General features: G+C 39.4%; 1 protein-coding gene and 1 long non-coding RNA gene across 2 annotated transcripts; both read right to left on the bottom strand.

Moving 5' to 3' along the window:
- Positions 1-6626: 6626 nt before the first annotated feature.
- Positions 6627-10340, bottom strand: LOC139739708 (uncharacterized). The gene is made up of 3 exons (XR_011711520.1): positions 10250-10340; positions 7840-7918; positions 6627-6812 (listed from the first exon to the last, which is right to left on the bottom strand). It is a non-coding gene; the product is annotated as an uncharacterized lncRNA (long non-coding RNA).
- A 6548-nt stretch (positions 10341-16888) lies between these two features.
- On the bottom strand, positions 16889-24910 carry LOC139739676 (monocarboxylate transporter 12-like). The gene is made up of 4 exons (XM_071650287.1): positions 24685-24910; positions 20963-21103; positions 19318-20223; positions 16889-17022 (listed from the first exon to the last, which is right to left on the bottom strand). Exons 1-4 carry the CDS (start codon positions 24908-24910, stop codon positions 16889-16891), a joined length of 1407 nt encoding a protein of 468 aa, XP_071506388.1.
- Positions 24911-25227: the final 317 nt, after the last annotated feature.

The raw sequence follows: 25227 nt of genomic DNA, 5'->3' as shown, positions 1-25227 counted from the left end.
CGAGGTTATATACCATGACTACAGCGGTCAGTCTGTTTGAAGAAGAAGAAAAGGAAAGATGAGAATTGAAGCGGATTAGTCTACTTAGGTGAACAATAGAGATCAGTGCTGCTAGTCGAGAAATGCATGAGACAGAAACTCTGTTCTCATCCATCTGTACAAAGCTACTATAAGTCTATCTTGTGAACCGATGATTAAATAAGAACGATCGCATGAGGGGTAGAATCAATTGATTGCAGCAAAGTCATAGTAACTGATGTATCGAAAGCTCTATAAAGTGACATTCTAAAAGTGAACATTCGAAGAAAATTACCATTTGGCACAAATTTGTATGCTGTGTTTATGCTAGGATCTTGGAAAAGACAAAATATAAGACTTGTACTGCACGACTTAAACAGTATAGCAAGGCCAAGCGAATGCTGGCAGTGACTTTTGCCGAAGTTTTTGGGGTGGGCAAGTGCCTGAGAGACATGTAATATTTCCTTTTATTGTAGTTGAAAGATTGCCGTTACTGATTGTCGTTATATCTTAAGAGCAGATCATTTGAATGACACGGAAAAGAATTAGATGCACTTTGCCATTGGTATACGGTATTTAAATCAGCTAAATACCAATAAAACGGTCACCAAGGAAAACGGTTACATCCTTGAACCTGTGCATTGTCTATAGGACGTAGCATGATTTTGCTTGCTGATTCCATTCAATGACGTCACAAGCATGACAAGTATCACACGTGTTCGGCGAGTTTCGGTAGGCAGAATGGAGAATGGTATTCTCCTTACTTTTTTTTTTTCCGTGAAATCAGGAATTGTAATAACTGGGGTTTTCTTAAACTCTTTTTGCAATTTCATGAAATACTATTTATGTTTTTATATCTCTGAATGGATAGTTTAAGATCCATATATAGTCTGGTAAGGCTATAAATATTCGGCTTGTAGAACTTTTCGTTTCTACATGTGACAATGTCTGAATTCAAAACAAATTGAAGTCTTTGATTGTTACGTATTTGCCCAGTTCATATACTGTACCATATAGGGGGAGGTGGAAGTGGAACAAGTGAAATGTTTACAGGTCCTCCGTTGTAACTGCCAAGCCGTGGATAAGACTCCAGACTCCCAATCCAAGATTCAGAGTTCGATTCCCTCCCAGTGCTTATGTCTTTGGACGAGATGTTTTTACCCACAATGTCCCTCTCGACCCAGATGTATACATTGTTACAACACTGGTAACGCTAGGGTAATAATAACGGCAGGGCCCTCTGGTAGAGCAGTTGCAACACTGAATAGGCTATAAGCTGGATAAAGAAGACCGTATCATTGTTGTAGCTACCGAATCCTAAAAAAGCCATCCACAGAGAAGTCAAGATAATTCCTCGCCTTCTCGACATTTTTGGGTCCGAGAAATAGAAAAAGACGGAAAATCAGTTGTGAAATCTCTTCTTCTCATTCTTTCGAACCTCAAAAAAGTCAAGATCAAATTATCATAATTATCTATGAACTATCATTACGACAGTCTTGTTCTGTAAAGAGTTTCCGAAAGGTGAGGTGAGTCTTTACGCCGTTCTCCCTCTAACAGGAAAACCTGAAAAATGTATCCTCAACCACCAGTTCCTACTTTTGTACACCCTTGACGAAACGCTATTGAGTGGCCGCATCAAAACGGTGTCCAGGCCTATGACATAGCTATTCTTTGATTCTTGGATTACACTGTAAAATGGACATTTTGACAAGAACTAGAAATCAGCATCATAAAATGACCATCATGAACTAGATTGGAAAGACCTTTTGCGAGTTTCCTTCCAATTAAGCAGAAAGATATGGAAAATCAGTACATGCATGTAGGAGCAACATACCCTATCTAGCGATGAGTCCAGTCCTTCTATAAGAAGACCTCAAAACATCAGCTTAAGCAGTATTAATCAAATACTTCAGTTCAATTCAGTTTTTTATTCTTTTCCACCCAGCAAGGAGTGAAACAAAGTATAATTTATTATAAAGTATACGTAAAACAATTACATAGCATGATCAAATCCAATCAAGGAAAGAAGAAGTACAAAACGAAAAGTGAATCGCATACTAGTATTTTATAATAAGATATGATTTAAGTAGTACAGTAGGCCTATTTAAGTAGAAGTACAAACGAAAGTGAATCGCAAAATATATAAGATATTATATAAGTAGTATATATACAGCGTAGTATTTAAGTAGACGTACAAAACGAAAATGAATCGCACAGCATAATAACATATGATATAAATAGTGTAACTAAATTGTAATCATACTCTTTTTTCAAAACATTGTATCTATTAAAGGACTTATAAAGTGTTGTTGACCTGGGCCCCGTTGCTAGAAACTTTGCGTTTAAACGCAACTTGCAACTGATTGTCACTGGCCAATCAAAACCATTGCTGCATGCATGTCTTCTTAATAGGGCAGACCCTGAGCCAATCAGAATGGTTGTTTCAAAATTAGCAATTATTTGCAATTGATTGCAACTTTCTTGCAACGGGGCCCTGATGAGACGCCGAGGTATGTCTTACACAGTATCATAAAGATCGACACTGTGTAAAGGGCCGTTCACATTGGAGCGGTTTTGCGGCAGCGGCAGCGGCGGCGGTTTGCCGCTAAACTCTGCCGCAGCGGCACGCTGTGCACACTGGAGCGGTTTGCCGCGCGTAATATGCAAATTAGATTGTTGCCCTTGGGCACCTGCAGTTTACTAGTAATCAATTACATAATTATCATGCACATGTATACCGTGAATACATTCCCCATGGATCTGAGAATTTACAAAATCACTTTTCCAAAACGAAACAAGGAAATCAAAGATGCGTAACATGCAAGAAGACTATTGGACAATCAGTACTGGAATATCAGCTTTTCAACTTTTTGCAAAAAAAAAAAAAAAAAAAAAAACTTTCAACACAGACTGTTCGATGAAACTGCAAAATATTCCTTGTGTTACTGATATTGGTATGCATGCAGAAATTATAGCATCGGACCACTGCCATATATACTGAGAAGGTGGTACATTAAAATGTGTACATCCCACACCTCAATATCTCAAATATGATCTGCGAATGTCACATTTTCCTTTTTTTTTTTTTTAAACAAAATTAATCAGCATCCAAAGTAATGATATCTTATCTTGTTTCGTGTTAATGAGAAAATGACTAGTATTTTTTTTCTGGTGTCGGCAAAGTAGTCAACTGTATGAAAGATGAGCTCTTAAAAAAAAACAAAAACAAAAACAAAAAAACCCAGCAACATACTTCTTTACTTGTCATTCCAATCTTTTACTATAGAATAGTACAGTATATCGGTATTATGATATATATATATATATATATATTTTAATCATCATGATTGTGTCATTCATTTTCATGTGCATGTTTGTGTAATGATTTTTGTACTTCATAACTCACTTTTCCTACTGCGCCTTGAGCACGTTAGTCATGTGGGATTGGCACATTAAATGTATATTGTATTATTATTATCATTATTACCGATGAACTCCATACGGATGAAATGTTAATGTTTGATTTGATATCTGTCACAGTTCATGCTCTTTCTGGAAGTGTAGTTACAAAGGTGAGGGGATGTTTTAGGTAATATGCCTGCCATTCACTCTCCTACTCCAACCTATTAGATCTACGTATGTAGAGTATAATGTAATCCACAAACAGCCCATAATAAACTCGCCAACATACTGTACTCCCAGCTATGGAAAAACAAGAGTAGCATTTTCACTCTCCACAACATGTATTTCATATTATGCATGGGGAAGAAATTAATGGCAGTTTTGCATCCTCTTAGAAAAACAAACAAACAAACAAACAAACAAACAAACAAGAACAAAAAAATACACACACACACACACACACACACACACAATCTCAGTTTGGATTTCAAATTCATACATCTGTATTACACCATCAAATCTACGCTTTCAGAAATCTGGATAGCATGTTAACACTTAAACAGACAGTCGATTTCCAAGTGAACCACACAACTGGGTAAAGTGATTACCAAAAGCCAACTGAGGTCAGGTTTATCTTAAGCAAGTTTTGTGGAATTGCACTAAATCTTTTCTTCAATTAATTTAACCACCGAATGAAAACAATAGTTAACGGGAATTTTAACCAACTTATGTCGGTAAATGACAAACATCACTCCAAATACACATCAAACAATGTACATACACTAATACAAACCACACATGTCAAATTTAGCACTTGAGACACTAATTCAGGACAATTGTAACATTGCAACATACAGTCTCATTTGATGTGATCTAATATGGCAGTCTGTTGCACAAATAAAGTACAGTGTATACATATACTGTTAACATTTGCGAAAGGAAGTAATATAGCACATTCACATATAAAATGAAAATTCAAAAGATCTGACATTGTATGAGCAACTTTGTAAATCTGAATGGATACACATGAGTTGTCAAAACAATACAGTAATGGTAGTATGGTACTGGATTTTATGAATGATTGAAGTACATGTATGATAATTAACACCAATGTAATTTGTATCTTGGACCAATTTTCTACAAGCATATTATTCTCATCTCCTACATCTGAAAAAAAAAGAATTAATCTAGTGCAAATTCCTAGCAGAAATGCATACTTTACAACATAAAACAAATCAGTCGTTTACATTTCATCTTTCAAACCTCATAAGGACCAATCTTTCTAATTAATAAGATACAAAAAGTACTTGTATTACATGTACATGGGTCTAGGGCAATTACCCCCTGGGCAATTACCCCGGACCCTTCCCCTGGCCCTAATCCTAATTCTAATCCTGAACCTAATCCTAACTCTAATCTTTACTCTTACCTTACCACTAACCAGTATTTAGCCAGGGGGTAATTGCCCTCTGGGACAATTGCTCTGATACGCGTATATACATGTAGGACAGGGAAAATATAGGAGAGAATAGGATTGAGAGAAAAGAGCAGAACAGAGTTCATCAAATGAAGTGAGCAAGAAAGAGCGGATACATAGGGGTGGATGAGGCTTGAGATTTACAATGATATGGACATGTATTGAAGTTACAAACACAAACATAAGAAAATCAGGATAAGCAAAGGAATACAACAAAAATGGGCACCTAGGTGCTTACATGGTTCAATTTAGCTAGTCAGATAACAAAATTAAGTAGCAAACAGAATAGCAACATATTACGCATATAGTGCAATGACCCGTCATGAGTTATCTGACATCAAATACTAATTTAATGCAAGGAAAGTACAAACTGAGTGTTCCAGATTATTCATGTAATGAAAATAATATTCGATGCCATGTCAACATTTATAGATTTGGGTTTCAAGATAAACTCGAAGCTTCCAAAAATCTGTAGTAGCATGCTTCAGGTACGTACACTATAAAGTGCTTGCTCTACTGCTAATTATTTTACTCATTGCCATGCAGCATAATACAATATTGCATCCATGCATACTCCAAAGTCAAATACACACATGTGACAGGTACTATGTAGGTGCATAGTGGAAAGGTGGAATTTCATGTTTGAATAGTATGATGGCTACTGGCCTACCTGGGAGCAATGCAAAGAATTCTTGTGTTGTGGGCCTGTACATGTATATGCCATCACATTTCCTGAGTCGAGTTCTAACTGCGAAGTGATACACAATAGCCTGCCTTGTATGATAATCATGAAGAACTTGATCACTTCTTACGAACATAGATGAAATTGCTTGGGGTACATCTTCACTACTCAAGTGATTCATGAAGGATGCCAGTTGAAGACAATTATATCTTGTGTTTTCAAATTACCATTCACATTATAAAGACTGAAAGTAGTTTGATCCACAATATTTTGGTTAAATTTTCTATAGATTTTTTTTTCATTACCATGGCAACACATTAATTACATACCACATTTACCTGTAATACTGGCCACATATGCCAAGTTCTAGGTCAGCTCCTAAAAAAGCAAGAGTTGTTGTAACTTGGGTTGGAACCAGGTGCAAGCATGGTTAGCAACAATAGCGTTGATAGATATTTGGGTCAGGTGAGGTCATTTAGAACTAGTTTCCATGGCGATGTCACAGTTTGGTGCTCTATACATCCCTTGTCAACTTGTACACACTATGTGTGGGCGTGGTGTGTAATAATGGAATTAGCAGCTTTTCACACATCGATACTTGTCTACATTATCATAAGTAAAACTAAACTCCTTGAAAAGTGAATACATGTTTCAAAGAAGCATTGACCACTAATAGTATCAATATACATGTACCTTATCATTCATACATGGTACAGGTGTAGTCAAAATACAACAATATCCATATGGCAAATGGCTTGTGAAATAAAATGGTCACTGTTATGAGGAAACCACAATTAAAGGTCAGTGCCTATTTCCCTATAACATTGTATGTACTTCTCAAGCAAATGCTGTTTGATTATGCAGACTTGATACGGGAAGGGTGGAGATGATAAATAAATGGTTGCATTATGGTTGACTCTAATCTTTACTCTTAATTTCGAAAATAAGGGATGGATGCCAAAGTTACAAATCCTCCTTGTTTGTACAGGAGTCCCTTTTAAAATGGTCTCACTGCCATGCAATGTGGCCAGCACTTGCGATTTAGAACGAAGATCAACTTGAAGACAAGATCAGCTGCACCCACAATGCCTTGAGGATTGTGCCCTGTGCTCCACAACTGCAGATACATGTACCTGAAGAGGGTATGATTTGCTTTCTCCAATAAGAAGGATGAAGGGCTGTGACTGCGGATGTTCTGTGTCGACCACATATGAGCAGTTAAAACAGTCCTTCCTGGAAGAATGAAAAAGGCAAGCATATGGAAACAGTGTAAACATTTTGAAGACATACATGTATTGATGTGCACTATTTTCTTATGCCTTTATATACATGATATTTCCAGTAATTTTGTATCATATATTTACTAGCAACTCCAGCAAACTAGGAGCAAGAGTGACCAAGATCAGAAGGTCATTCTTTGAAGCTGAAGATCTACTATGCACATACAGGAGTGAGTCAAACATGATATCTGGAAACAGGGGGCAAAATTGTTTCAGAAGGGAATGGGGAGGTAGTACAGGCCAGTAAGAAAGCTACAGATCACAACAGAACAATTTACACAATTCTGGCCTTCATGGAGTTATTTGTTTGTTTGTTTATTTTTCCCCATGTCTAGCTTAATTACAAACCAGAACTATCTTTGCAAAGAAGTGTAACTTTGTCTAAAGTCAATTTTTTTTTGACCACCCCCCCCCCCCAAAAAAAAAAAAATAATAAAAGTGACAGACAATTTTACATTCAAAGTTACATTTGACTTGCATTTTCATGTCCTCCGAAACTGATTAAATTGGTAAGGGCCAATTACTAGACCTAGGCACCTATGGTACACTATAATACACTATTAAAATGATTGATTGGTCCATGCTGCATATTGTGATACCTGTCAAATGTATGGGATGATGCCATATACATTATAAAGAAAGAGAAGAATCTACATATATGTACATTTCCTTGAAATGAAGGGGCAGGGTAAAGATTAAAAGATGTGCCTTCACAGAAATTTCACTCTTAAGTTAAGTTCACTCTTTAGTTCTAGGTGATCGACATACAAAATATGTACCTGTGTTGTCATTAGAATTATCAGGTACGGTGCAATACATGTACCATCACTTCCAAAATAAAGTTGTCCCCCCCCCCCCCCCCCCCCCCCCCCCCACAGGAGTAAGGTCAAGTTCTGAACAATGGTTATGGTATAAATGTACCTAGAATGTCAATCTTTTGAATAATGCACTTTCAGTAAATCCTGAAAGCTGAAACTCACAGTTTTCCAGTCAATGAGTGAGCTTGCATCAAAGCCTGATCAGGGATGCAGCCTCCTTTGCATGGTCTTTCCGCATTTGCTGAATAGGAGGGAAGCAGATTCAATCACTGTTTACCTGAGGGTAAATGATATTCATACAAGTGAGGTGTTATACAAATGATGTGTTATACAAAGCATTATAACATTATTTCCTTACATGAATAGGGGGAACTTTTTACTCAGCACAAAGAATTAATGTAATATAAACAGGTCTCTTTTAAAAAGCGCCTTAGCCCTTCATCCCCACAACCAACACCACATGCAGGAATTGATTGCCTGAACTTTTGATATCTGATTTTTGCTCTTAAATTGCTCATTTTGCAGTACAGTGTAAGTGCTACTAAAATGCCAAGTGCTTTTATCAATGAAACTATTCATGAAAATATACATTTGGTATTGCTACCAACATGAATTAATGCACTGAATTACGGTACCTGCAGAACACAATACAGAGGGTCATCTTTCCTACCGAGGAACACAAAGGACTGGCACAGTCTCCCAGACGAAGTGGCTGCTTCAACCCTTGATACAATATGTCAAGGGTCAGCAATTAACTAACCACTGCATCACTGGCATTTAAATTGTATGAATGAGGGTACCACCTATCGGCACCCTATGAATTTGCAGAGCAGTTTATTCCAAAATTATAAAACAAATTCGCCTAAGTTTTTCCTCAAATAAGCTGTAAATACTGCAGTTTCAAATCTCGTGACCGTTCTGTTGATCTGAATCTCCGTTGTAAAATTATGCAATTTTAGTGCGTGCGACGCATTTTCTTTGCGTGGCTGAAAAAGGGTACCTCACGATCTGCACCCCTTCCCTCCATAGGTAATACATGTGAATTTCATAGTCATGCATTGTTACTGAGTGGATGTGTAATTGAAACGTGTTCAGTTTGTTTTGTTGGCTTGATTTTCGTTTCTTTGTAACTGTTTTCATAGCTATAAAATGGCACTTAATCCCACGCGTACCTTTTTGTTCTATACGCAAACAGCCATGATACGCAGGGTGTCAATGTACCCTGCCGATAGCTGGTACCCTTACCATACATTGAAGAAACCATCCAAGTCTATTGATTGTGGGAAATGTGGGCATCTTTGGAAAAGCAATACAAGATAATGCACATGCTTACCAGCTACAGTACAGTTACAGTTAAAGTGATATTTAAAAACATTACCCTTAACTTGGTCAGACTCAGCCTGAGAGGATTTGATTCACTTTCTAACAAGACAAATCAGTCCTACTTCACTGCCTGTCTGATGATGCGAGACTGAACGCGAGTAAATTCAAGTAGATCGTCTTTGTCATGCCAATGCAATGCCAATGGACAAAGTTGTGGTTATGTGTATGCATTTATACCAGCGCGGTGGCGGTATGGCAGTACAAAAACACCTACGTAGTATGTGACCTAGATCTAGGCCTGTAACGGCTGTATAGATTAGAAGAGGCAGATCAGTTAATAGTAAATACCCAGAACATACCTTTTAGGGCCTAACGTGCGTTTAGGTCTAGAACTATGTCTACCACAACGATTAACAGTACTATCAGAGTATCAGGCCTACAGTCTAGGTGTTTCTGTTGTTGTTTTTATTTGAATTTATTTGCCGTTTATCATTGATCATTTTTTCCCCGTATTAATTTATGCCAAATTTTTACTTATGAATTAGAAGGTTCCTACTTTAATTCCAAAATTTTCCTTAGGCAGGGCCTACATTATTTTAATTTCATTAGAAATAATTCAAAAATACTCTATGATATCAAACATATCTAACGTTAGAGTGTCTAGTCTACTAAGAAGCATATAATAAATACGTTGTATACGCCTACGTAACCAGTACTAACCTTTCTTTCTTTCTTTCTTTCTTTTTTTTTTAAAATGAGGCCCTTCCGCCTACCTACCAGTAGTATACAATCGACCATATTGTGGTCCATTGATCATATGAGAAGCCCTTCCCATCTAGAATTCTATGGACCCCATACATTACTGGTCATTAGTAGGTGTGGGACTAGTCGGACAGTAGGAGTGCTCCTACTGCTGGACCTAGTAGACCTCTAGTTCTAGATCTACTCTAACTGCGACAGCCGCCACACCTGCGTGTGGAATTAATTCCTGGCGGCGCGGTCTCCGGGGCTAGATCTACTCTAGACTTCAAAGGCTTCAGTACCACGTTGGCGGAATACTATATCAGACATAGATAGGCGTATATGGGACTGTGGTATTGATAGACTGCTTTCTTTCGCTGGCGAGTCTGCGTCTATGGCAAAATACGTGGAAAGTTACAATCTGCAATGTAGCCTCTGCAAGAGAGTGACCGCTGTCAAGGGTCGAAACAAATAGCAAAACCTTGAGAAAACCAAACGAGCAACTTACCATTTAGCCCGATTTCATCACCAATGGTCTCCAATTCGATATTTTCCTCAGGAGTGTTTTTGTGAACATAATTGAGTTTATTGTACAAAAGTTGTCTTTTTTGGACGTCTTCGTTCCGCTCTTCGATCGAGGTGTTGTACCTTCGCGAGACTCTTTTTCAAGCTAAAGTTTATGACCCCACCCACATAAATAACGTCACGAACTATACTCTATTATAATTGGTCAATACCAACCTCGCCGCAGCGGCAGACTAGAAAAATCGCTCTGCGGAGCGATTCGAGAAAACCGCTTGCGGTTGCCGCTCTGAAAAGTCACCGCTACCGCTCCAGTGTGAACGGTTGTATATGAACAACACGCGAGGGATTTTTGCGGCACGCCGCTGCCGCTGCCGCTGCCGCAAAACCGCTCCAGTGTGAACGGCCCTTAAAGAGCTAAAAGCAAAATGTGACGCGTTAGCCATGAATTTGGAAGGAGAAACTCAGGAGTAAACAGGCTCTCCACCTAATCCCGGAGACAGAAGTTGCGTGAAAATAAATATACAGACCTGGAAGAAAGAGAGAAACGGGAAAGGGATACACACATACATGAAACAAAGGAGGTGAGAAGTACCTCCCTAATGAAACGTACAACCATGAGTGACACAAGGCATTGGAAGGAGGAAGACAACGTGGGTTGTTGTTTAATCATGACTTTATTCAAGTTCAAGTAAGTGTGAGAATAACAAATATACAAAAGAACCAGGTCCATCGTTTCATTCAAAACGAATGGCAGGTTTAGACACGTACATGAGGATACAAAACAACAATATTAGGGTTTACATTATTGCAACCCATATCACACATAGAATATCAAATATTACCGGTGATCAATCAATAAAAACAATCAATACATGATACTATTTCTGTGTTACAACAACAGCAGTGATGTAGTTATCATCCACAGTATTAATACAATAATCCGCATTAAAATATAATATAATAAATTATACAAATACACATATAGGCCTATATATATGCATATACATACATATACACACACATATACGTATATACAAAAAAAAAACTACATAAACCTTATTGTCATCATCATCTCATCAAATCTTCACCAACGTTAATCTTTATTTGGCTCTGTGCCCCATACCCCCTACCACATATTATAATTATCAAGACCCATCTTATTTACAACTATAAATCTTTTTCAACCTAAAACCAAAAACTATAAACAAACATTTCTACATTTTTTTTCAATTACCCATTCACCCATAATATTGCAGTGCATCAATACTAATCTCATCTCAACTTTCCAAACATATCATTTAACCTCAAATTCCTTTCCTTTCCAACAAAAAACAAAACATTAAAAAAATGTGAAATCCAAACCAGCCGCAGCGGCAGAATAAACTTTCACCCGCTATCCCCATCTCCTACCTGCGGCTACCCTCCTCCTCCCCCCCCCCCCCCCCTTCCCGGGGGAAAAAAAAGAATCTACAGCCAATACCACATATAAACCGTAAATATCTGTGCCTGTATATTATACAAACAATAAATATCTATATCAATAATTATAACATACCTCAAACAGTATTCTATAATTATATCACATACATAACACATGATTACAAACAGACTTACAGACCGGCAAACATATTCCTGTACTTCTACTTCGGCTTCATAGTGGGTGTGAATATTGCATAACTATAAGTCATGGATCTAGGTGCCGTACCTCCCCCCAAGCTCTCTCTTTCCTGGCATAAAATATTGAAAAAGAGGAGAGTATGGCGAGTTTAGAGAGTGTCTGGAAAAATTCGTTTGGACGAATCTTTGAACCTGTTATTCTCAGAATTCGCTTTAAACGGCTTTTGTTCCCCCGGTCTATTAGGCCCCTTGCCCCGACTTCTATCGCGTGGAATGACACTGAGTAGCCCTTATCCTGGGTGTCCCGCACAATTGAATTATACTTTTCTACTTTTCTTTGATGTGCATCCTTGAGGTTCATTTCAAAGGGAACAGTTAGTTCAACAATCGTGATATCTTGTTCTTCCTTAAGGATAACTAAATCTGGGCGCAAACTTGTAGTGAGAATATGGGGAGGTATGGTGCCCCCGGCGATTGAGTGCCCCTCTAAGTCAGTGTAAATCGTCCCGTTGGACAGATTTTCAAGGAATGTTTCATACATCTCAGCAGGTTGTTATGACGCCACTCGTATCTATCTAGAAAAACTGGGCAGTTTGAAAGTATATGGTGCAAAGTGCCAGTGGTGCCCGGGCAGAAGACACATTTATCACTGAGGCGTTTACCCCAGGTGTGCAAGTTTGTGTAGGAGGGCAGAGAATCTATACACGCATTGATAATGATAATTAATGATAATTTTGGGGAGGTTATACATGATCGATTTCCATGTTAGATTCTCATTTTCCAGTAACAGTAATGATGTGAATTTCCCCTGCACTAAGAGTGGCGCTACTCCATCAGTCCAGTGTTTCACTGTATCCTCCTCTATTACCTGCTTAACCATTTTCTTTACTGCGTTCCATGAGCTTATCTGCACATTAACTAAATTTCCCACTTTACCATGAGTTACGTTACAATTCACAACAGTGGACTGTTTACGTGCCCAATTTGACTCTCTTTTATGGCGGAGTCAATCGCTTGTATCAGCTTTGACTCTCGATCTGGTGAAAGCTAGAGATTGAGACTGGCGGTAGATGTCAGATAGGCTTTCAGACGGGAGCCCTTAACCTCGAAGTTAGGAAACTTCGAGGTTAGAGCTTGTAGTTAGGGACCGTGAAGACGCACTCGTAGTTAGCAAACCTCGAGGTTTGCTCGAAGTTTCGAGCCACGAGAAATCTTATGGTTAGCGCTCTAACCACGAGCCGCGGGGGGTCCCCACTCGTAGTTAAGCACCGTGTGGACACAAAACACAACGAACTCGAAGTTAAGAGTGACCTCGCCGTAAACTCCGGCCCCCACAATTTCCCTCTGCTTCCGGGTCAACCTCCCAAACGTACACCACAAATACACCACACGTGAAAAACCTATGACGTATGACACAACAACATCATCTTTTCTTCCCATGCGCTTGATCTCTGAAACTGAACACGTCGAATTAACATTTACTCGCTATCAAACTGTATTCTATATTCTTCTCCGACGCTAAAAAAAAATGTTTTCGACGAATATCTTCATAAAGGCATAAAGTCATCAGTGCAGTGCTATCTCTGCATACCATGACAGAGAAAAAGAGTACCCGTAAGCGAGTCCGACAGGGTTCGACTAAAGAATAAATATACGCCTTGTTAGCAGTGTGGGCTGAAACTTCCGGTTTTGTGGTTTTAACATCGAGTAGGACCCACTCGTAGTTACGGGGGGCAGAAGCTTAACCTCGAAGTTTCGTAACCTCGAGGTTAAGATTCGTCGTGTGGACACACGTCGTAGTTAGGGGGCAAGAGCGAAACCTCGAGGTTTCCTAACCTCGAGGTTAGGGCCTGCCGTCTGAACGTAACTGTTGAGACCATGGGGTAAGTGAACAATTGCGATGTTAGCACCACGAGCGGGAATACCTAACCATTTTTTCAGATGTTTGTCGGTCATTACATCGAGTTTATCTAGGTGGGTCTTTTGCAGTGTATGAACTGTAAGCAAAAAACGGATAGAATTTAGCAGGTAACGTGAATAGATGGCAACCTTAAACTCCGGACGGACACATGTTTCTTCAATTCTTTGCATCTTGACCATTATTTACTCGCATACTTCGGCTGGTTTGCCACTAAAACAAATATGCGAACCCAGAAATTTATGAGACTTATCTTTGATTGAACGAATACGTTCAGAGCCGATTGAATAGTCAATCTCTTTAGGGACACCACCGCAGATAGAAAGACTGCAGCATTTGGAAGGTTTTAGTTTGATTCCCATTGACGCTGTGTATGAGTGCAATTGGTCAATTATTTTTTGATGTTGTACTTTGTTGTTCGTGATCAAATTGAAATCGTCCGCGTACGGAGTTGTTATGATTCTGGTGCCATTCAGATCACACCCCAGTCCATCCTTCATCTGTCCGAGATATTCAATAAGGGGGTTGAAACATAACAGAAAAATCATAGGTGAGAGGGGGTCTCCCTGAAACACGCCTTTTTTAAACGTGAAAGGTTGAGACAGCCATTTGTTACCTTTTACACTACCTTGCAATCTACCGTACAGATTGTCGATATACACCGATAGATTGGTTGGTACATGAAAACGATGCAAGGAATGGGATATCAACTCGTGGCTAACACTCCCAAAAGCATCCGCCAGATCGAAAAACGTTAGATGCACTGTGCGTTTCTTGGCTTTACTGTGCGCAATTATTTCATGTAAGACTTGATTATGCTCGACACAACCATTAACTCCATTGATGAAAGCCTTCTGCACATTCGGGTCAATGAAACAATTTGTAGTCAGATAACATGCTAGACGGTTTGCGAGTATTTGGGGGAAAATTTTGCTTACACAAGAAGTTAACGAAATCATTCTGAAATTTTCCGGTACATTTGTATCCCCGGCCTTATGTATCAGCGTTACTTGGCAACAGGACCAGCTCTCAGGGGGGTCATTTGTTTCAAGAAGTAGTTGAGAAAATAGAGTGGCCAAAAAATGGTGAACACAAGGAGTATTTCTAAGCAAGCCGTACATAAGGCCATCTGGCCCGGGAGAGGAAGAAGCCTTCTTGGCTTGTAATACTAATTTTACTTGTTTAGGTGTAACCGGGGTTAAATCAAATTCATAATTTCTTTCATCTACGTTTATGTATGGGAACCATTGGAGCTGATTAAAATCGATATGCTCAGCTCGGGAGTATCTTTGTGGATAATACTCATCTGCCGTTTCTTTCGAGAAGGAAATACTGGGAGTAGCTTTATTAAAGTCTCCGTTACATACTTGTTTTGAGAAGTTCCAGAAGTCTTTTCTGTAAAGATTTTCCAGGTAGGCGGTCGTTTTTCCAGCTTTCCTTTTGTCAGATCGCTTGTTTTAGAAAAGATACTGCTTTAACTGCTGACCGAAAGTTTTTTCTGTCTTCCTCAGTGCTTTCCTTGCCAAATGCTTTTCGACGGAGAATGTTTTTCTTTTTTCGCGCGTCAGCTAGAGTTTTTGGTTCATGTTCGATAAAACAATCCATGTCGTTACGATGGGTGCACACGGTCATGGCCAGTGACTGTACAGGAAAAAAGAATGACAATAAAATCGGAAGGAGCTCCTTAAGTTTTATCTGCGCTGAATTACGAGGAAATGTAAGATAATAAAGAATAATGAAAGTGGACTATGAAAATAAAACAACACTCAAAAAGAGCAACTTAAAGAAGTTGCTGACATCAATCAAACAGCAACCAGTGGAAAGCGTATAATGGTCATACATTTTTTGAAGGGCATCACCATGATACGGATTAGATATACACTGTCACACTATATTAGAATTATGAAGAGGGATGCTGCATTATACTGATAGAAACTGACAAAATTTGATACAATATTAAAAGAGAAATTTTATACAAAACAATGATCATGATTCTTCATAGTAAAATTGAGCGTGTCAAACCTTCGCATGAATTTATCTATTAAGAACGGCTAATTCAGATCATGGACATCAGGGTAAGACATTGTTCAGTAAGCAGAATATTTAATTTTGAGTATCAATAGTTCTCAGAAAATGTATGAATGAATGATTCTGCAATCATAATTACGTAGGAATTGATACACCATGCACACTTCGGTATGCTGTATAATGCGTTTTAGAGTGGAAAAAACGCAGTCGAGTTTGGATGACGTTTGAAATGCGGTCAACAATTCACATTCTTATGAAAGTCATGACCAGGAGAGTAATATGGTATGCTAATGCCACTGCGCGTACGAGCGCATGTGAGTCACTGCTATTACGTAATCCCACAATTGTATTGAACAAAAATCGTCTTACGTAATGCATTCAGGTAAGTGGGGTTGATATCCGGAGCAAACCATGTATATAATGAAAAAGAAAAAAACAGGAATATGGTTCCCGTGCAGAGCCAAAGCTATTTCTATGTTGGAGTATACATCATTTACGGTGATTAATGATATAATGTGGAAATAAGTACGACAGAAAAGACATCTTTCTCTCGGTCTTTGTTTCTTCCAGCAACAATATTTTGGTTGGCATAAATGTACATCATATCACAGTGATGGAAACTCATGCACAAAATGTATCTTTTCCTCGTTTTCGCGAAAGAAATAATAGTTGTGCACTTCCGTAAAGGTACACGAAATGGAAAGATTATCGTAGTTCCTGTATTGCCTGTCCAGAAAAGTGATGGCCAGATATATAGCCAAGGTCGGACTGTAATCATAAAACCAGATATCGCGAGGCTTTGATGTCCAAGCTTTTTTTTTTGGTGCAATAGGAAATCATATTATTAGACCATGCAGCAAAATTGTTTTTTTTTTTGTTACTTTCACTCAGTGACCTCACAAATAATGTTATTGAGATATTTTGAGCCTCATGTAGTTCCTGTAATTGTTGTTACTTTTCCAATGACAGCCAATATTGCAACACAAATTCACATGTCTCGTTTTCAATATCCCAAGATATACGCAGCGCCTCACAAAATGCGTATCTATAGTTTACCGTCTACCGGCATTTGTCTTGATTTCTTATCCTATCAATGACTTCGGCCACGATGAGGTTGATGAGCGCTGTGATTTGAAGCACACCCAACGACACAAAGACGATTGCGTAAGACTTGGTTGCGTAGAGGATATGACCTGTCATAAAAAAGAAAATGGAAAGAGAGTGGACAGGAAGAATAAGATAATCACATGGAAGATAGTTAAGCGATTAGTCCAAATACAGGGACAAATTAATTCAACTATACTTTAAAGGGGATGGCTAGTAACCGATCAGTGGGAATCAGTGGGAATGCTGAGGGATGATTGTTCCAATCCTTGTGGGATTCATTTAAGAGTACATTATATATCTACTGTTGTGTGAAAATTATTTGCTTCAGAACGGTCTCATATTCAAGTAATGTGCAGATTAATGCCCCGTCACTGACCAGGGACGCTTACCTGGAAACATTAAACTGCACATTACTTGAATATGAGACCATTCTGAAGCAAATAATTTTCACACAAGAATAGATATATAATGTACTCTTAAATGAATCCCACAAGGATTGGAACAATCATCCCTCAGCATTCCCACTGATTCCCACTGATCAGTTACTAGCCATCCCCTTTAAAGGGCTCGTATAGTTTTGGTTGAGACCTAATTTCAGGTTTCCAACATTTTTTGGTGAAAAAATGATAAACCTCTTATGAAATATGAAAGAGCATGTAATTCCATGAGGAATTTAACATTTATTTGATGAAAATTGGTTTTGAAATGGCTGAGATATCCAAAACAGAGCGATTCTAATAAAGTGTGGGACCCACATTCTATTGCGCTCGCTTTGTTTTACTTTGTTTTTAGATGTTTCAGTCATTCTATACCCGATTTTCATAAAATAAACTTTGAATTCCTCTTAAAATGGTATGCTCTGTACTATTTCATAAGTGTTTTCTTGGTATCTCGCAAAAGCATAAAAGCCCAATTCTCATCTCCACCAATACTGTACTATCCCTTTAATTACACCTTTTTTTTCCCCCTCAAAGTTGTATTCCCTTTCGCTAATTTACATTGGGGCAAGCAAACGTTCTTAACACCGTCGGGGAAGTCGTGCTGGTAGCCCCTAGATTTCAGTCTAATTACATTTTTATACATTGTTTTATACTTCAGACAGTCGTGGGCATAAACCCTCGTTAACAGAATTGGATAAACAAGCAACAACACGAGATCCCATGAAATAATTACAAGCGATAGAAAGAAGACATATGAATAAAACGGTTCGAATGTGTCAAAAGGACAGCATAGAGGTTGAAGACAGATATCACGTTTGGGCTTGTTTATAAAATTTTTAAGTTATTCATGCATTTTCTAGTCACATTGTTCTTCTATTTTAATCCATTAACCCTAACGTGAATACGTTCATGATTACTCGTCTTCAACTGAGTGCTTGATTCATTTTTACAAGCACAAAACGGAATGGCCACAGCAACTGGAGTGATAACCCCCATTACAATTATGAATATTGATACTGGGGGATTGTATATAGGGCTTGCTGCACACAGGACTAGTTTCTATGAAAGTAACAAAACGACATCTGGCACTGAGGGCGCAGTAAATGTTCTATAGTTCGTTGATAATTTCATGAAATGTAAGTGAATATACATGATTACAACTGATATGATAGTCATCATAGTCATTATATACATATCCACTCGAATGCAAATATTAGTTTGGGGTATATGAAAATAAGTGTATCAAAAAGAATTGCGCTTCACCGTCATGGAGAATGGTAGGCCTATTTCATGTTTTCTCGCAAACAGAGGGATGTCATTGATTATGCATTTGACCATAGCATATTGATTCTCACGCCTTACCTATGACTTATTTCAATTTGTACTTTTCATATTTCCATAAGTCAAGCAGTTCATTTTGTCTAAAACTCACTGACACAAGAATGTTAACTTGCAACACTCACCCAACTGCAGTCACTTTTCAACAGTACATGTACAAAATGCCTTTGGGAGGATAAATGTTAATTTCTTTTCTATCTCTCTATTTCTCCCTCTCTCCTTAAGAGACCTATCAACATTCCTTGTACGGGTGAAAAGTGGTATCGGTTATTTGACAAGACTCCATCTCGTCAAACTCACTCAGGGCAACTGAAGTTTCAGTGAAGTATTTAAAAACGGGTTTGATTTCCACTTTCAAATTCATGAACTCCTTTGGTCGAGATGTTTTCATTGCAACTGATTGACAAACTGACAAAATTTCCACTTTGTTCAAAGTGAAACGCTTAGGAGGCCTACATACCGGTTTCGACGTAACTACTCTCATATCACATCTCTTGCTAATCGCTGGAAAATCTTCCGAACAGGAACTAGCAGTATTTTTGACACAGAAAAGAAAAAGAACAACATTTACAAATTCTATAAAACGAGTAGCACCGAGCCTACCTGACAAGATATCACCGCAGAGTGCGCCCACACCACATAGCAGCAAGGTGGATGCCATAGCCATAGACATATTCTCCTCACGTCGAACAGTCTTTTTCATCATGGCGGATGGGGCAGAATCAAGGATGAAGAAGATGAAACCCAGAATAAGGGCGTTGATGGCTTGACAGGCATATGCCGTAGTTATGGGCAGCAGGAATAACGAAACCGCGCAAACAAAACAAGAACAGGCAAAGATCAGGGTGGAGTTCCAGTCCAGGCGTACAAGGATGATGAAGAGGATTCTTCCAAAGACACCACTGATACCAGCGATCCAAGAGAGGAACACGGCATGAGAACGCTCAATGCCAAGCCATTCTGCCTGAGGCACAAGAAATAACATCCATGCGTAAAGAACGTAATTGGTCAAGAAAGTTACTGGTGTAACGAGAACGAACATCGGCTCAGAGACATGGACGAACGAACTCAGTCGGTTAAGGAATGACCTTGCACACGATGTCTTTGTTTCTTGTGCCGACTTTGTATTAGGGTTCGATGTCTCTGATCTCTCGATCACGCTTTTGTGTAGGTCCATCTTGGTAGATGGTGCTTGTTTCAACTCATGGAGGTCCTTCGGTGGTCGGACCACGGCTCCGCACGCCACAGCATTGAGACATATCCCGCCAAGGATAAGGAATGCCCCGCTCTGTCCGTAGGCTTCTAACGATCTCTCAACGATGACTGGAAGGCAGAAGGCGCCGAATGTTGAACCGAAGAGGGTTATTGTGTTGTAGAAAACAAAAGATCTGGGAAAGAAGTCATTCAATATCGCTAAGAGAGGAAAGGCAGATATCGACATTCCTATTCCTGCATAGAGGAGAAAAGAAGAAACAAGGTCACATGACACCATTATTACATAGACTGTGACTGTGTTGGTAACACTGTTAATAATATTGAAATCAGCCAATCAGAAGATAGGGGAATGGTGGCTTTCCTCAGAACAATGGGATCAGTGCAACATAAACTGATTATTAAAGACTGTTAAAATGTTGCCCTAATACATCTGTAAGCAACAAAATCTCAACATACATCAAACAATTCGATGACATCTGCAGTATGTTCCATTTCAATTAAAATCACTATCACATCCTGTTAGGTTTTCCTATATGTTCTTGTTATTCTATGACCGGTCGATAAAGTGAAAAAAAAAAATAAACACACCGTTTTGCAGCAAGAACAATATTAAAAAGCAAGATTATATCCTAGCAGTGAAAGCAGCATTAGTAAAGTGGTAAGATCCAAGACAGGATCCTGCAAACATTACAAGATTAATGTTTATCAGAGAGAAAGTTCAGTAGCGTTAATCGGAGTTTATGACCATGTAATCATAGTTTCGTATTATTTACTATTGAATTGACGGCCTGCTAAAGTCTGGTGTCTTCGACGGCGAATGGATGGCTAGTAACAAAGAATTAATCGGGTTATACGTATGTTTGCAAGAGGACCACTTTTAAACTTTTTTTTAAACTTTTTTTAAAAACTTTTTAACTTTTTTTTTTTAAATTATGTAGAAGCTTTGGTTTCTCACGGCTTTTCTGTCCAGTGACATGACTTGACGTTATCGGTGGAAAGTTCATTTGGGACCTTCATCTATAGATTAGTTTACCTATTGCCGATGTCAGCAAAGCCAGTGGAATGACTGATTCAATGAATGGGAAGCACATGAGGGGCACCGCAGAGAGGAATCCTCCGATGACTGCTAGGACCCTGGCATTCACCACTCTCAGTAACAGGTGCGCAAGGGGAGCTGTTTAGTGGGAGAGATGAAAATTGATATAATTATACTCGGGGGATTATGGTATAGAGCTCTTTTTCGAATCCTCATCTAGCATCTAACAGAAAATTGATGCAATGTCATGAATGATAATGATGTTATAGTTTTGTTTTCCTGCTTAGTTTCCTGACGGTGTTCTTTGAATGACGCTTGATCAAAGAATTTAATTCCTTTCTTGAATGTGAAATCAACGGCTTTGGAGAGGATTCAACTGCGCGTCTCATGTAGCATTTAAATACACATGTGGGTAACTGACTGTGCAATAAACTCATTTTGTGAAGCATGCATTTTAGATATTTCAATTTTTAATCATCTCCTAAAGAGGGCAAAATTATTTCAAAATGAATTATTTGTGAATAATTGTTACATGCAACATTAAGTAATTTCATTCCATAACCTGCTGTGACGACTTGACCAAAAGTAACGCCATGGCAAGTCTACATACCATATTACGCTTCCATTTCTAGTTTCTTTCCTTTGATGTTTCCAGCTAATTTTCATAATTTCACGTCATGTAATATATTAATAGATGGTGCAATAAAGATAGGATGTGGAAATGTTTGTGTTCCTTGAGCAAGTAAACAAATACTCTGAAGACCCAAATCATCCACTTATGAATAATGATGATATCGCTTTTTGTTGTTGTTGCTGTTATTGTTTTGCTTGCTTGCTTTTTTAAACACTTTTCTTGGGCAATAAATGACTTTCCGTCACAGATAAAGTATTTCCTATGTTTTTCATTATAATCTTCCAGGACCAACTGCTTTGTTTAGTACATTATACATGTAGTAGTCAAGCAGACGAATGATTTTATGCGATATAAATGTTTACTATGTACGTCCAACATAATTATGTGTATGTGTGTGTGCATGTGCATGTGTGTGTGTGTGTGTTTTTTTTTTATGTAGGCCCTGATTCAACTGCCACTGATCTCGGGTCCGCTCAGGCCTACCAAACCTGGAGAGCCGTTCAATCTCGCTGAACCTATATCCTCTCCAAGGTCGAGAGGTTCCATACAAAGGCCCTGTCACACCTTTCCGGGTAAGATACGCGGGCATGTTGCGAGTAGGGATTTTCCAGCACGCAGGAAAATTTTCTGCGGGCGGACAAGGATGTTGGCGAGTTCCGTACTGGCGTCTTAGCTGCTAGACGCGTGCTACTTACCTGCTACTTGCGCATAATCCGTGTGACCTGCGTGAGAGCTTCGAAACCGATCCGTTTTCAGTTACGAGCAACATACGGGGGCTGCGAAGCACCTGCTTTACGACTGCGAAGTACCACCGCATTTTGAGTTGCCTGCGAGGTGCTGCCGCTAAGGGCCTTCTACTGGCACTGACTGGTGTTCAACTATGTGTACCTCTGCGGGCAGACCCCCGCGACTCACCTGGAACAAATTTTGAACATGCATGCTCAAGGCCTTGTCACACCGTGTCTGGGAAAGCATTGCGGGTTAATCTGCAGGGGAAAACATTTTGCTACCCGGACCTCCCAGGAGTTGGCCCGCACCTGACAGTACATAACGCGTATCTCGCCTGTAGTTGCCCGGAGGTGCGCATGCAAGTCCGATTTACCCGCAGCCAAGTTTTGAGCATGACCAAGACTTTTCCGGGTGAGTCGCGGGGACTGCCCGCAGAGGTCCACGCAGAACACCAGTAGGAGCCCCGTAGCTGCCGCAAGTCACAGGAAGTTGACCCGCTTGAAGCAGGCCTACTTAAGTTGCCCGTGGATCTATGCTTTTGCGCCGGAAGCGCGTGTCATCTCCATGGTATTCTGTGGGAGATCTGCCATATCAAATTCCTTCAGAGGAATTCCTTCACTGAGTTGTCAGCCCTCACTCGCCACCCCGATGCGCCTACACGTAGGTCAAACGGAATGAACGTAAGTAGAACGTAAGTAGTACGGGTCCAGCAGGTAGGACGCATGCGAAACTCGCCCAAATCTTTGTCCTCCTGCAAAAATTGTCTTGCATGCTGGAAAATCCCCACACGCATCAAGTTCGCGTATCTTGCCCGGAAAGGTGTGACAGGGCCAAAACTTGGCTGCGGGTAAAGAGGACTTGCATGCACAACTCCGGGTAACTACTGGTGAGATACGTGCTAGGTACTGTCATATGCGGGTCATCTGCGGGGACCTCCGGGCAGCAAAAATTGTTCTTCGCAAGTCGCACGCAAGGCTTGCCCGGAAAGGTGTGACAGAGCTTTTAAAATTGCCCGCAACATGCATTCAAATTCGCATCAGCATCGCCGCGGACCGCCGTGGTGAACGTTAAGGAATTAAAATTTATACGGAATGGCAAGCATTTACAGCATTCATGGCATGGAACTTGGGAAATGTTTTCGTTACTCCTCATGTTTTTGTAGTTACTCGTCTGTTTGAACAAATGTCAACTTCATGTACTTTATATGGGACGTTTGACTTAAACTGAAATTTCTCATTCCTTCGACAAACCGTCATCCGAAGCAATAACCTTTACACACATACATACATGCATATAGGCTACATTCATTTAAACACGACTTTGACAGCTGCTCGAGGATAACCTCCGGGTTATCTGAATGAGGACAGGCCTGTCCTTAAGCATTTGACAACCAACAAGATTTTATGTATGTCTGTCGACATAGCCTACTCTTTGGGAAAAAATAGGTCTACGACTGGGTCGAGCACCGTACTTGTAAATACGAGGAAAGTAAAAATCGACCAAAGGGAGGGGTCCAAAATGTAACTTAAAGGACAAGTTCACCCTCATAAACATAAGGATTGAGAGAATGTAGCAATATTAGGAGAACACGTCATTGAAAGTTTGAGGAAAATCGGACAACCCGTTCAAAAGTTATGAATTTTTGAAGTTTTTGTGTAGTAACCGCTGGATGAGAAGACTACTGCAGTGTATGAATAACTTAGATGTCACATGCGTACAACAATATAAGGAAAATATAAAGAGAATTTCACAAAATTCCATCTTTTGAAAAAAGTACATATTCCCTTGACTCGTTACCGACATATGTAAGGGGTAATATTATTCCCCCTGCTTTTAGAAAGAGACAAGTCAAGTGCTCTTTTATTATGCGAAAAAAAGTGAAAATATGTTGAATTTTCTTTACATTTTCTTTATCCTGTTGTACGCATATGACTCACAAGCTGTAGTAGTCTCCTCATCCAGCGGTTCCAACACAAAAATTTTAAAAATTCATAACTTTTGCATCGATTGTCCAATTTTCCTCAAACTTTCACTGATGTGTTCTACTAATATTGTTGCATTTTCTCAATCCTTATGTTTATGAACGTGAACTTGTCCTTTAACCCGAGAATTTGTCAAGACTGAATTATTAGGTGATCTGAATGTTGGAATAGAGCGGCGATGCGTAATCATATCCCCGTCTCTCGCGAAATTGAATAACCGCTTCGCGAAATTAGAGTACTTGATACGAATTTACATTTTAGATTTGATTGCCATGACTACAACTTGACTGATCGAGAATAAATTTGAACCATAAAACAGCCGTGTATGCCCAAAACCACCGAACTTGAATGAGGTGCTACACTCTAAAACCTACCAGAAAAGTACATAAGAGTTGCCGGCATACTGCAAATCATCGCCATGGTCTTGTAGTCAGTTTTGTAACGAGCGACCATCTCTGGGAGCAGAACGCCGAAGGATTGAGCCAGTCCCGCGTTGAGAAACATAAGTGCGAACTTGGCGAGAACGATAATATATCTCCAAGAGTCCGTTGAATCTCGTGTTGTCAATCCCTGTCGTGCCGCAGCTCCTGATTTCGCCATGTTTCGCCCGTAGACCTTATTGAAGCCTCCCAAGCTGTCTCAATGCAGTTTTGACCGAATGATGAAGTGGACAACGCCTTTCGTACTTTATATCATTTTCGAGGTTAAAAGCCTACCTCATGTTGCGTGGTGTCTGTGCAGATCACTTTCTTTGAGAATCTTGCCCTTTGTGCAAACAGTGCACATCACCTGGTTACTTAGTATATCGCGTGTGTGTGTGTGTGTGTGTGTGTGTGTGTGTTCATTCTTGCCTCCACCAATTGAGCTGACCCAAGGCACATGAAATGCACACCCAAATTCCCTGGGAAAATATTATT

This window comes from Diadema antillarum, unplaced genomic scaffold, assembly GCF_040938485.1.
Source record: "Diadema antillarum isolate AM-2024a unplaced genomic scaffold, OU_Dant_1.0 seq00000810_RagTag, whole genome shotgun sequence".
Classification (NCBI taxonomy): Eukaryota; Metazoa; Echinodermata; class Echinoidea; order Diadematoida; family Diadematidae; genus Diadema; species Diadema antillarum.
The sequence above is the reverse complement of the archived record's forward strand: the minus strand, read 5'-3'. Positions and strand labels throughout refer to the sequence as shown.